Below are 13,114 nucleotides of genomic sequence, written 5' to 3'. Positions count from 1 at the left end.
TGTACTTCCATGTGTGATCATGGTTGTACTCGCATGCCAGTGTGTGTATGTGTAGGTTTGGAGACTGACCCCCAGGTTTTTATTGGGGTAAAGTAATAGTCTAAAAACATACTTCCATTCCTCATGCTGTGCAACTGTCACTACTATCCAGGAGCAGACATTTTTTTGAGACAGCGTCTCACTGTGTGACCCTAGCTGACCTGGAACTTGATTTGTAAACAAGGCTGGCCTCTTGAGTTCTGGAAATAAAGGCATTCACTACCACACCTGCTCAGGCCTAGAGCTCTTATGAGACTGGAATCTCTGCTTGCTGGCAGCTCACACTTTCTGTCTTACAGAATCATTATGTCATCTACCTTGTAGTAAACGTCGTAGTACATGCCACATTCTCCTTTCTTCTTTCTTTTCTTTTGAGACACTGTGTTGTGGGAGGGTGACCCTCCCACATCAACTGTTTCTCTGTAGCTTTGGAGCCTGTCCTAGAACTAGACCAGGCTGGCCTTGAACTCAGCCTCCAGAGTGCTGGGATTAAAGGTGTGCACCACCACTGCCGGGCTCCACATTCTAGTAGTATTTCATTGAATGAACACACCATTTCTGCTAATCTGCCCACTTTTCCTTGGATATTGGCTGCTTCCCATTTTCAGTGCTATCATGCATAGTGCTGCAGATGTCTAGACAAATAGCGTGATTTCAATTCTTTAATTATCCCTGCATTTATTTATTTAGACAGATTTTGCTGTGTAGCCCAGACTGGCTTTAAACTTGGGGTCCTGAGTGCTGGGATTATAGGCATTCAGAACCATGCCAAGCTGCCCTGCTTTCAATTCTCTTAACAAAGGAGTAGAATGGCTGGATCTCACAGTGAATCTCATTTTCTAATTCCTGAGGAACTTGGTGTTCTCACCAAGGACAAAGATTCAAACTGTGCTGCACCATTTTTGGCAGCAGCCAGAACATACTGGCTATGGAATAGTATTCACTGTAGATACATTTAATTTTTTTAAAGACAGGACCTCATGTGGAGTGGCCTTGAACCTCAAGATGTAAGAGGACCTCTTGATCCTCCTGCTTCTATCCCGCTAGGGCTGGGATTATAGGCATGCACCAGCATGCCCATATTTTCAGTGTGGGCCAGTCATGGAATCCAGGACTTCCTCCATGTTGAGGACAGATTCTCCTTACTCAGCCACATACCCACTCCTTCACTGTGTCATGATTTGCATGTCTCCAGTGTAAGTGACTGGTTATTTGTCACGTCCTCTGTACTTTCTTGAATCCAGTCACTTGTTATGCCTAAGTAACTTCAACTCATACATAGATTGATTGAGAAGGCAACAAAATGGGATGAGAGGCACACCTATCTAGATGTGGTATGTCACTTTTCTAATACTCGAGACACAGAACACAGAGGCCCTAGAGCAAAGACTGCAGACAAGTGTGAAAGGCTGGGGTCTCCAAGAAGTAGAGAGGCAGCCAGGAATGGTGTTTGAAGATTCTCACAGGAATCTGTGACCGAAGGTAAGAGCTGATCTGAGGGCTTTACAGTACTTTTCTCCTAAAAGCAAACCTGGCTGGGCTCATCTATAATCTCAGCACTTGGAAGGCCGAGGGAGAAGGACTGCCACAGGGAAAGACCATGTCTCATCCGCAAATAAAAGCAAACCTGCACTGCCTGCGGCAGTGACTGGATTTCTAAGTCATAACGGACATTTTTTTTCTAGACAAGGTTTCTCTGTAGTTTTTGGAGCCTGTCCTAGAACTAGGTCTTTTTTTTTTTTTTTTTTTTTTTTGGATTTTTCGAGACAGGGTTTCTCCGTAGCTTTTGGTGCCTGTCCTGGAACTAGCTCTTGTAGACCAGGCTGGCCTCGAACTCACAGAGATCCGCCTGCCTCTGCCTCCCAAGTGCTGGGATTAAAGGCGTGCGCCACCACCGCCCAGCCATAACAGACTATTTTCTAATTCTGCTGGAGACAGCCCTATATTTCCTAGATAGCCCAAATTTTCAGTGACCTTGAACTACCCCTGAGCCTCTGGCTCCCGTTTTAGAGCATTGGGATTACGGGGAGCTGCCCGCCTCTAGTTCTGGACCGCTGGAATTACAGGCAGATAGTTTTAAATTTTTTTAGATTTACTATTTATGTGTATGCATGCATGACTTTGAGTGGGTATAAGCACATGAGTGCACGCACCTATGGAAGTCAGAAGAGGGCGTTGGACCGTCTGGAGCTAAGGTTACAGGCAGTTCTAATAAAAGAGCAGGTACCCTAAATTACAATCTGTCTCTGCAGCCCCATAATTTTTTAAAGTTAATATAACCTCTATAGATTTCTGCACTTCCTGCTATCTTCTAGGTTTTGCCTGGGAAATGTAATCGAGATGAAAGGTACTAGAAATATCCACAGAGGCACACACCTGTAATCTCAGTGGAGTGCTGCTGGAGGTGTACTCTAAAGCACTAAGTAGCTTCAGAAGGGCTAGAATTAGCTGTCTCACCTAGGCCTGCTGCTTCCCAGACCTAGTCAACGGCATCACATGCTTATCTGGACAAGGTTATAGGACAACCTGATCTTACCTTGGGCTCTGAGGTCGGGAAGGGGCCTGCTCTGCTTCCTGGCCAGGGTCATCTCTGCTGGGGCCGTTGGCTGTGGCCTTGCAGAGCTGACTCTTCTGGTGCTGGCGGATCATTTCTGCCAGTGTCTCCTGGACTTCAGCAACAGTCCTCTGGGAGGCCTGGAGGTTGGCGTGCCTTTCTGAGAACAGCTTTCTGCAGGCACTAAGTAAACGCTCACTCTCTCCACTGAGCCTGAGACCTGGGCCTGAAGGCGGGCTTGACTGTGGCTGAGCAGCAGCAGCCACAGGCTCCGTGTCTTCGGCACTAGCACTGTCCTCTGGTTCCCTCTGTTCCGCAGGTACTGTGCTTTTCACCCAGATGCTGGACTCAGGGCCCGGCCCACAGAGCGACCACCAGACTTCATACAGTTGGCCATAAATAAAAAAGGCCTCTAAGCTTTTGAAAGCTGCAGTGGTAAGAGATAGGTCACCCAGTTTGTCTCGTAGGTAGTCACAGCCTAAAAGAAAAGGATCTTGGGATATATCATACATTTCTTTATTCGTGAGAAACCTGGTTTCTCACCCTTGTGCTCTATCACCCAAGAAGACAGACCCCAGGGAAAGGGACAGCAGTGTAACTCTTGGTGTTCTATCCTCTGCCCAAAGCCAATGGAACTAGTCATTTCCTTTGCCTTCCTTGGGACAATGCAATCACCGCCACAGGTGACACCACTCACAACATGACAGAAAAGTACTGTTTCATTAAGAGCTCCAGGGCCACACTAATGTGGGGGTAGGGACATGAACTATATCCATGTTCTGAAAACTGAGATGAATTGTAGGGACTGATCCCACAGTTAAATCCTAGCTTTCCTGATACCAGCTTGGAAAGATACATTTATGTTTTTGGGGGTTTTCCAAAACAGTGTTTCTGTGTAGCCTTGGCTGTCCTGGAACTAGCTCTGTAGACCAGGCTGGGCTTGAACTCACAGAGATCCGCCTGCCTTTTAAAGGCGTGTGCCACCACCGCCCTGCTGGAAAGTCACATTTCTTGGCCCTTTTGTTTTTCTGGTAGTTTGACGAGGTCTCATGTAGCCTAGGCTGGCCTTCAATTCACCACATAGCACCCTGAACTGCCGATCTCTCTGACAACCCCACTCTTCCCCCATGTAGGGAGGACAGGGTGCAGGCAACCAATGCCAACTCCTATTTCTTTACCTCTCTGAGCTTTAAGGAAGAGAGCAGAGCCAGGTAAAGGCACCGTGCAGACGCTGGTTTGTCTCACTTTGTAAACTATGCAGCTTGGAATCTGTGGTGATTCTCTTGCCACAGCCATATCATCTTTTAATGGTGTTGCTATTCCTAGCACAGTACCATTTGAGGTGGTTATACTGTGTCATAATGGGAGGACCCCAGGCAGAGATATGTGTGTGTGTTTGTGTGTGTGTATGGGGGGTAGGGGAAGGTCACTTACCACTTGGGAGAAAGGCTGAGTAGATTTCCTGCATGAGGGTGAAGTTCCCTGAGGTGTAGCTCCGAAGAACAGCCTGCAGCAATGCTGGTACAGCCTCCTCCCAGGAGGCAGTCTGTTGGCTCAGTATTGCCAGGGTCAGGTCATGGCAGACATGAAGCAGCAGCTGAAAAGAGGCCAGAATCTCACTCACCTGCTAACACCCTCCCGTGGCAGAGACTTGGCAAGCCTGGTGCCACAGCTAAGCACTACACTGGAAACCATCGCATAGAACAACTACTCTGGAAACCCTTTACCTCCCGCCTATCACCCTCTGTCTGGTGTTTAAGTCATTCTGATCACTGCACTTAATGAATGGCAAAGGAAGCTGGCATGCCCAGGGAACTGAGGCAGGAGAATCATGAGATCAAAAGATGATTGAATTATACAACATCCTATCTTTAGACTGCAAACAAAAACAAAGAAAGTTAACTTTCTGGATCTACAAAGCTATAATTAGAAAAACAAAATGGGGGTTATGTTTGATTGGTCGAGTACCTGCTTAGCACACACAAGGCCCTGGGTTTAACCTCAGCATCACATAGACTCAGTGTGGTGACACCCACTTGTAATCTTAGCACTGGGAAGGTGGAGGCAGGAGGACCAGGACTTCAGTCATCCTTAGCAACATAAGAGTTTCAGGGCCTGGGGTTGGAGAGATAGCTCAGAGATTAAGAGCACTGACTGCTCTTCTAGAGGTCCTGAGTTCAATTCCCAGCAACCACATGGTGGCTCACAACCATCTACAGTGAGATCTGGTGCCCTCTTCTGGCCTGTAGGCAAACATGAAGGCAGAACACTATATGCATAATAATAACTCTTAAATAAAAGTTCAGAGCCAGCCTGGGCTATATGAGACTCCATCTCAAAAAAAAAAAAAATCAACAGAAATAACAGGAATACAGCTGATAGCAATCCATTTTGGCACGTGGATGTCAGAGAACAATGTCAGTTGTCTTTCCCAAACGCTCTCCATTTTATCTTTTTTTTTTTTTTCCTTTTTGAGACAGAATTTCACTATGTAGCCCTTACTGTCCTGGAACTTGCTCTATAGATTAGGCCGGCCTCTGGCTCTCGAATGCTGGGATTAAAGATGCGTGTTATCACCACCTGGCTCCATTTTATCTTTTGAGACAGGGTCTCTCACAGAACCTGAAGCTCAGCAATTTGGCTAGATCATCTTGACAGAGAGTCCTTGGGTCTACCTGCTTCTGCCTCCCTAATCCTGGGAACACAGGTGTAAACTGCCATGTTAGGAATTAAACACGGGGCCTCACCCAAAAGCAATTTATCTACTTGACTGAATCATCTCTCCAGCCCTTCGGTTATAGTTTGAAGCACTCTGACAAGTAGTTTATAGCTACCACCAAAATGAAGACACAGAACACCTTTGTCAAACAAGACCATCTGACAGCACCCTTCTGTCAGCATGTTTCTGGGGCTCAGTGACCTGTGCAGAGGTCTATTCTTCCCTTGTGTGCCGTTTGTTTGGAGCTATTGTGGACTAAATATATCCAAAGATTTGTATGCAGGTCTTTGAGTGGCCTCCTGATTTCATCTCTTGTCACTTGGCAGGCTGGGCCAGAGTGTGCTATCGTTGTAAGAGACTGCAAAGCTGCTTTCCATTTTGTATACCACTTGAGGATGTCTACTTACTCAAAAGGATATCTTTTCATTTAAAACTTAAAAAAGCAGACAAACTGAGGTCTGTTTCCAAGATGAACGTGTAGTTAAGTATGTCGTCAGCTTGCCCCTCATTGTCAGCATGGGTAACGTGGAGGGAGAGAATCTCTGGTGAGCTAGGGGTGAGTGGGTGTGTGTGAAACAGCAGCTGAGGAGAGCAAGAGGACTTCAACTTTATTGTATGTAGTATTTTGCCGACATGTATGTCTGTGCATGATGTGTATGCCTGGTGCCCACGAAGGCCAGAAGAGGGTGTTGGATCCCCTGGAACTGGAATTACAAATGGTTGTTAGCTGTGAACGGGTGCTGATAACCCAACCTGAACCCTCTGCAAGAGCCACCAGTGGTCTTAACTACTGAGCCATCACTCCCACCCCAAACTTTCTTGTAAAATTAAAAAAGTGAGAACCCCAAATGAATACAAAGCTCAAGGCTTTCATCTGAGGTGTCTTCCCAAGGCCTGAACTGTGTTGTCTTTTTCAAGATAAAAACCATTTTCCAGATTTTTCTGAGGGATGAAGAACACCTGACCTACACAGCCTGTTAAGGCTGGGATGGCACACCTGTCTGAAGGGAGTGTTACTCGTTGCAGATGGATACTTGACATCCTGCAGCTTCTTCAAGGCAGCCCGGCACTGCTCTGGGGTGTCCACACTGAAGGTGTTGCGCCACACACCAGTCACTCTCTGCATCAGGTCTCCTTCAGAGCCTGTAGCCCACTGGTGATAAACGGAGGAGGGGCTTCTGACCTCTGGAGGCTGCTTTTCCTCCAAGTGCCGGCAAAGAAGCTCAAGGAGGCAGAACACCAGTCTCTGGCCCTGGGATTCAGCAACAAAGAGGTAAGATACATGAAAACATAGATGATGGCACACCCATCTGAGGCCACAGCACCCAAGCTTCACTGGAGCCACGTGACAGAGCAAGGGCAAGTTTGTAACAGAGGATCCTATCTGGGAGCCACACCTAGGTCCACCCTTTAGCCCTAAGCATCAGGCCCCCTCTCGCCGACAGTGCATGTTGGAATAGGGGAGCTTGGTAGACTCAGGAGCTGGGAAGGCACAGGCCATGTCTAAGTAGGGAATCCATGAACAACAAAAATACTGAGAAAAGCTCTGGAAAATTATTATTTGTTAGATTTCTCATTGCCACAAGATGCCTGGTGCACCCTGAGAAGTCCTCAATTAAGCCTAGAGGGCAGCTGTACACCAGTCAGAATGACCCTTACCAGAGTGTGGACCAAAAAGCCACAGGGCTATTTTGATTTTTTCTTTGCTGAGGATGCTGCTTCAGATAGAGAATGAAACGCTACAGAACTACTGGGAAAGCCTTTTCTGAGCTGTAGGTACGTGGCTCTGCCTAGCCTTGGTCATGTTATAATGAATATATAATGCCACTTTGTGGCATTATCTTCCAGCTCTGAGAAAGCTAACCACCTATGTGTCTTCCCTGGGCTCTAAACACTCAGCTGGGCATTGTTTTTAAGCCTTTTTCCAGTGATAGAGAAAGTGAACAGTCCATGTCAGAACTGGCAAGGTGGCTCACACCTGGAATGCCAACTCAGGGAGACTGAGATAGTATAATTTTGAGTTTGAGGCCATCCTGGGCTGTATTTATGGTAAACCTGGACTACAGGATAGACCTCAGTTCTCATGTATCAGAAAAACCAGTGGTGGCCGTGGGGTCTGAATACGGCCAAAGCATGTAATATGTGAACACGAACATGTCAGTGAAATCTGCTGTGTGCACAACTCCTAGGGTCTGTTATTCATTAACACTGCTGCTATTACTTGAAGTGCTGAGATGGAACCTGGGAACCCGCCAGGGAAACGAGCTACCACTAGGCTACATTCAGCCCCTGAGTCATTTCTAGCCACACAGGAACAAAGCTTTCCAGAAACCAGACATGCCTGTTACCCACCATGATCTTCCCGTCAGAGGCCAACCACCCCCCCGCCCCGTCCCCAGGGAGACAGTGCTAATGTAGGAACTCTGGACACTGCCCAGGTGCTGGCATACTGGCAGTGGTTCAGACGGTTTGCACGAACTTGTAAGCAGTAGAGATCACTGTGAACAGCGGTGCATCTCTTACCCCCAACACAGTCATCAGCAAGCTGTAATATTTCAGTGAGAGCCACCACGGCCTCTGGATACTTCTACAGTCACTTCCTGAACCAGAAGTTTGTCTACTGGGGGTGTCTGACCAGAGAGGGACCCAGGGCCCCTCCCATCCTCAAGCTCCAGAGACTGACCTGCAAGCTTTCATGCAGCCCCAAGGCTTCCTGTGCGCCCACCCAGTTCTTCACCAGAAGCAGCTCTTGGGCACATCTGAGAGCCAGGGAAGCAGCCAGTTCACTTTCTCCTGCTATGGAAGCCAGCTCTGCAGCTGTTCTGAGTGAGGCTGCGTCTCCCTTTCTCGCCAGAACTTTGGCTGCATCGTAGGCGGAAGTGGCTCCTAAGTAGCTGTGGCAAGAATGAAACCCAGTTACCAGCCATGCCGCCCTTCTAACCCTCTTTTGTCCATCCTGGTGGTCCTGCTCTGGCTGTATTTTTGGAGACCGAGGTCAGGATGGCCACGTGCTGTTGGTTTGTACACTGTGCTGACTGACCCAGATGCAAACAGGTATAACCTTCAAGTCTGCCACCGAGACTGACTGACTGCCTGTGCCAATTTGGGTAACTGCAGAACATGCAGCTGGGTTGAATTTTCCTTTCTTTTTACATTTCCAGTCACTGTGCCCACTTCTACACTGAGTTTGTCCATTCTGTTGTTCTCCAGGCAGGTACTAAATTAGCCTCAGCCTCTTTGCTTACCACTTGGCTGCGATTGCGTAGTGGCCATCTTTCTCCAGGATAGACCCCCAGCTGAGGTATAGGTCCTTCAGGACGGGGTCTTCAGGGCGCAGTCGAGCCTTGGCAACTGCGATAGCTTCTCTAACGGCAAAAGTACATAATTCAGTCAGCAGGGGTTCCTCCACATGAGGCTACCAATGAAAAACAGTGAGTGCCTGGAGAGGCAGCCAACTGATTAATTTCCCTAGTTCCTCCCATCAGCATTTTAGACCTTCACCATCACAAAATGGCAAGAACGCTTTCTTCCTGACATCATTCCGAACCATGCCAGTCATCTCTGGGGAAATTTGTAAGAGTACACTACAAACTGACTAGCCACCTTTTACTTCTAGCATTTGAGTGTATGTGTGTATGTGAATGTGTGTGTGTGTAAAAGTGTGTGGTGCATGTGTCTGCACCTGTGCCCACGTACACACGTCTTCTTTCACATTTCCCCTTCCTTTAGACTGCCGTGGCTGTGCATATACAAGGCATAAGTGTGAGTGTGGAGGTCAGGAAACCTGCAGGAATTGGTTCTGTAAGACCTTCTACTGCATGGGTTCTGGGAATCAAACCTCGGCCCATGGGCTGGGCAGCAAGAGGCTTTAACTGCTGAGCTATCGCATTTCTCTTAAGATAGGTTAGGTTGGTTAATGAGCTCCTGGGAATCCTCCGAGTCCCACCTGCTGACGCTGGAGTCACAGGCATAGGCAGCCATGCTTTTCACTGGGTGCTGGGATGTAAACACGGATCTCCTGTTGCAGGGCAAACACTTGTACCCACTGCCCACTGAGTCATTTCTCTATCCCTAGCTAGGTGCTTTCTTCAAGAAAACTCTCATTTATTAAAAAGCACTGGCAGCTCAGTGGTGCTCATCTTTAGTGCCAGCACACAGAAGGAAGAAGCAGCTAGACCTCTGGGAATTTGAGGCTAGCCTGGCCTACATAGGGAGTTCTGGAATAGCTGGAGCTAAAGTGAGACTCTCTCAAAAAACAAAACTAAGTTATTTAGCTTTGAGTATTTTACGGCTGTTTTCTCAAAAGTGAACCAAGTAAAGCATGTCATTTTATGTTTCCAATGATAAAGTTTATACTTTCCTGGAGAAAAGTGGACCTGACACTCGGGACTCAGAGCATCCCAAAGCTGAAAACTTTTCCAGTGAAAGTGACCCAAGACTAAAGAGTGACACTTGTGGGGCCCCTAACAAATCATCTCGGTATGTGGTGGGTCTGTGTCACCTGGCAAACATCTGTAGCAGGGACAGAAATGATCTCAAGAGCAATGCAAAATGGGTGGCAGAGGCAGGCAGACCTCGGAGTTTGAGGCCAGTCTTGTCTGAGAAACGAGTTCCAGAACAGCCAGAGCTGCACAAGGAAACTGTATCCCGAAAGAAAAGGAAAGAAAGAGAAAGAGAGATATGAAAAACCTAGGGATTTACTTCCAGGCATAGTCCTTTAAACCAAAGGGCTGTAACACCAGAGGAGGAGGAAGCTGTTCACACAGAAAGGTGGCCAGAGCTCTGCTTGTGGATCCTGTTGGGTCTCTGGCCAAGCTGGAAACTCTGAGATGCCAAAGAAAGAACAAGACTAGAGCTGAATGATGCTCAGAGCTTGCTGTGACTTGCTCACTAAGCAAAGCCTGCAACAGAGGCATCAGAAGGTAGGAGGCCCATAGCAGCTCATAGTATAGACTTCTCTAAATCTGCCCTCTGAAATAAGGGGAAGGCATGCAAGCACCCCAGAAGCAGACAACATGGCCACAGATTTGAGGCTAGCACCATTAGATTTTGTTCCCTGTTTCCAAAAAGATCAAGGTGAGTCACAATGAAACTTAGCATTCTCTAAAGGAGGACAACAAAAGCCACACAAGATAAACAAAAGGACAGCCTCACCATAATACATCATCACATTACTGAAAATCAGCGATAATGAAAGGCTTGAACAGAGAAAACTCCACTGTTCTGCAGTACAGATGAAAATACAGCCGGCGTGGAGTGCACACCTGTAATTTAAGCACCTGGAAAACTAAGGCAGGAGTTTTAAGGCCAGCCTGGGTTACATAAGAAACAAAATTTGCAGTATAGGATCCTTTTAGGTTCCTATTCCTCAAGATGCTAGAATTACAGGTGTACACCACCACATCTGGAAGCAATCTAGAACTCTAAGCTAGGAAAAGATCTCTTAAGATGAAGGTGAAACTGTAGGCTTTCATACATAAAAGAAGTTTTGGGAATTATCACTAGTAGAACATACTATTCAAAAAAAGGGGGAGGTCAGGGGGAATCAATGGCTGAAGAGATGGTTCAGTGATTAAGAGCACTGACTGCTTTTCCAGAGGATCTGGGTTCAATTCCCAGCATCCACACACCTGTAACACCAGCTCCAGGGGACACAACGCCCTCTTCTGGCCTCTTCAAACACAAGGCACACACCCAGTGCACAGACAAAAATGTGAACAAACCGGGCGGTGATGGCGCATGCCTTTAATCCCAGCACTAGGGAGACAGAGGCAGGTGGATCTCTGTGAGTTTGAGGCAGCCTGGTCTATAAGAGCTAGTTCCAGGACAGCCTCCAAAGCTACACAGAAGCTTGAAAAACAAACAACCAAACAAAAAGAAAGAATGTGAACAAAACATCTACACACATTAAAAGAAATAAATTTAAGAGGATGTAACTAAAGTTAGAACTGGAACCTGACAAAAAATAGTCAATCTAAAATAAAACAGAAAAAGAGAAAAACTTGACAAAACAGGAAACAAACACCAAGGTGTGCAGATTCATGCCAACCATAGCAAATTAATATTAAATAACACCAATTTAAACATCCCCACTTAATGGCAGACATGGTGAGACGACAAAAAGAACCAAGGGTCTAGGGAATGCTGTCTAGAATGGTCATTCTCCACTGTGGCTGACATAGTGTTACACTGAAAAGAGACACTAGTCACCCTCAACACAGAACAGTAGACAAGGCCCTTCATCTAAACTGAGAACTGTGTTGACTGGCTTTTAACAACCTGACACAAACTTAGATAATCTGGGAAGAGAGCGTCTTTTTTTTTTTTTTTTTTTTTTTTAAATTTTCGAGACAGGGTTTCTCCGTAGCTTTTGGTTCCAGTCCTGGAACTAGCTCTTCTAGACCAGGCTGGCCTCGAACTCACAGAGATCCGCCTGCTTCTGCCTCCCAAGTGCTGGGATTAAAGGCATGCGCCACCACCGCCTGGCTGGGAAGAGAGTCTAAAACTGAGAAAAAGGCTCCATAAGACTGGCCTGAAGGTAAGGTTGATCAATGATTGATAGGGGAGAGCCCAGTCTATCACACACGGTACCACCCCTGAGCAGCTGGTCCTGCTATATAAGAAAACAAACTGAAGCCGGGTGGTGGCAGCGCATGCCTTTAATCCCAGAATTTAGGAGGTAGGGGCTGGAGAGATGGCTCAGTGGTTAAGAGCATTGCCTGCTCTTCCAAAGGTCCTGAGTTCAATTCCCAGCAACCACATAGTGGCTCACAACCATCTGTAAAGAGGTCTGGCGCCCTTTTCTGGCCTTCAGGCATACCGACAGAATATTGTATACATAATAAATAAATAAATAAATATAAAAAAAAAAAAGAATTTAGGAGGTAGAGGCAGGCAGACCTCTGTGAGTTCGAGACTAGCCTGGTCTTCAGAGCTAGTTTCAGGAGAGGTAGGGCTATTATACAGAGAAACCCTGTCTCAAAAAAACCCAAAAAACTACACAAACTGAGGAAGCCAAGAGGCACGTGGCTTATGCTTCAGTTCCTACCTCCTGGTTCTGCCTTGAGTTCTGGCCCTGACTTCCCTCAGCAGTTGAGACTACAGTTGTAAGCTGAAGTAAACCCTTTCTTCCCCAAATTGCTTTTGGCAATGGTGTTTATCACAGCAGTAGAAACCCTAAGACTAGAATATTAGATTTTTTTTTTTTTTTCGAGACAGGGTTTCTCTGTGGTTTTGGAGCCTGTCCTGGAACTAGCTCTTGTAGACCAGGCTGGTCTCGAACTCACAGAGATCCGCCTGCCTCTGCCTCCTAAGTGCTGGGATTAAAGGTGTGCGCCGCCACCACCCGGCCTAGATTTTTCTTAAAAGGGGGAGGGGCAGTGGTAAGAAATTTCTTATCAGTTAGGAACACTCACTGCTTTCCTGTAGAAGACCCAACTTGGGGTCCCAGCATGCTGGGTAGCTCAGAACCTCCTGTAAGTTCAATTCCAGGGGGATCCACTGTCCCTGGCCCCTGTGAGATCATGTGCACATACCCACACACACACACATAAAGAAAATCTTTAGAGGAGCTCCCTTTATGAGCCACCAAGCCCCCACTGCACAGACCTGTAGAAATGATTTGACTTGAGAAGTTCCACAGCTTCATACACTTTGTGGATGGACAGCAGGTAAGAGGCAGCCTTGACATACTGATCCTGGAAACACAGCTGCTTGGCAAAGGCTTCCACGGCCCACAGCCACACACTGTAGCCAGCTTAAAGGTGGGAAAAAAGGAGGAGGGTCCATCAAAGGAGGTACAC

The 13,114-nt window shown here is 47.0% G+C and overlaps 1 protein-coding gene across 7 annotated transcripts in view; it reads right to left on the bottom strand.

Moving 5' to 3' along the window:
• Gemin5 (gem nuclear organelle associated protein 5) overlaps positions 1 to 13,114 on the bottom strand; it is a 46,753-nt gene that overhangs the window by 2,698 nt on the left and 30,941 nt on the right. For all 7 annotated transcript variants that reach the window (XM_041665237.1, XM_041665240.1, XM_041665234.1 and 4 more), the window contains exons 21-26: positions 12,921 to 13,068; positions 8,558 to 8,677; positions 7,996 to 8,206; positions 6,310 to 6,564; positions 4,028 to 4,190; positions 2,576 to 3,071 (exon numbers count right to left, since the gene is read on the bottom strand). In XM_041665237.1, the coding sequence (XP_041521171.1) occupies positions 2,576 to 3,071; positions 4,028 to 4,190; positions 6,310 to 6,564; positions 7,996 to 8,206; positions 8,558 to 8,677; positions 12,921 to 13,068 (1,393 nt within the window). The remainder of the gene's footprint in view (positions 1 to 2,575; positions 3,072 to 4,027; positions 4,191 to 6,309; positions 6,565 to 7,995; positions 8,207 to 8,557; positions 8,678 to 12,920; positions 13,069 to 13,114) is intronic.

Source organism: Microtus oregoni, unplaced genomic scaffold (genome assembly GCF_018167655.1).
Source record: "Microtus oregoni isolate MIOR12 unplaced genomic scaffold, Mior012 000015F_ref0000493, whole genome shotgun sequence".
In the NCBI taxonomy this organism is placed as follows: domain Eukaryota; kingdom Metazoa; phylum Chordata; class Mammalia; order Rodentia; family Cricetidae; genus Microtus; species Microtus oregoni.
This window is presented reverse-complemented; position numbering and strand designations above follow the sequence as displayed.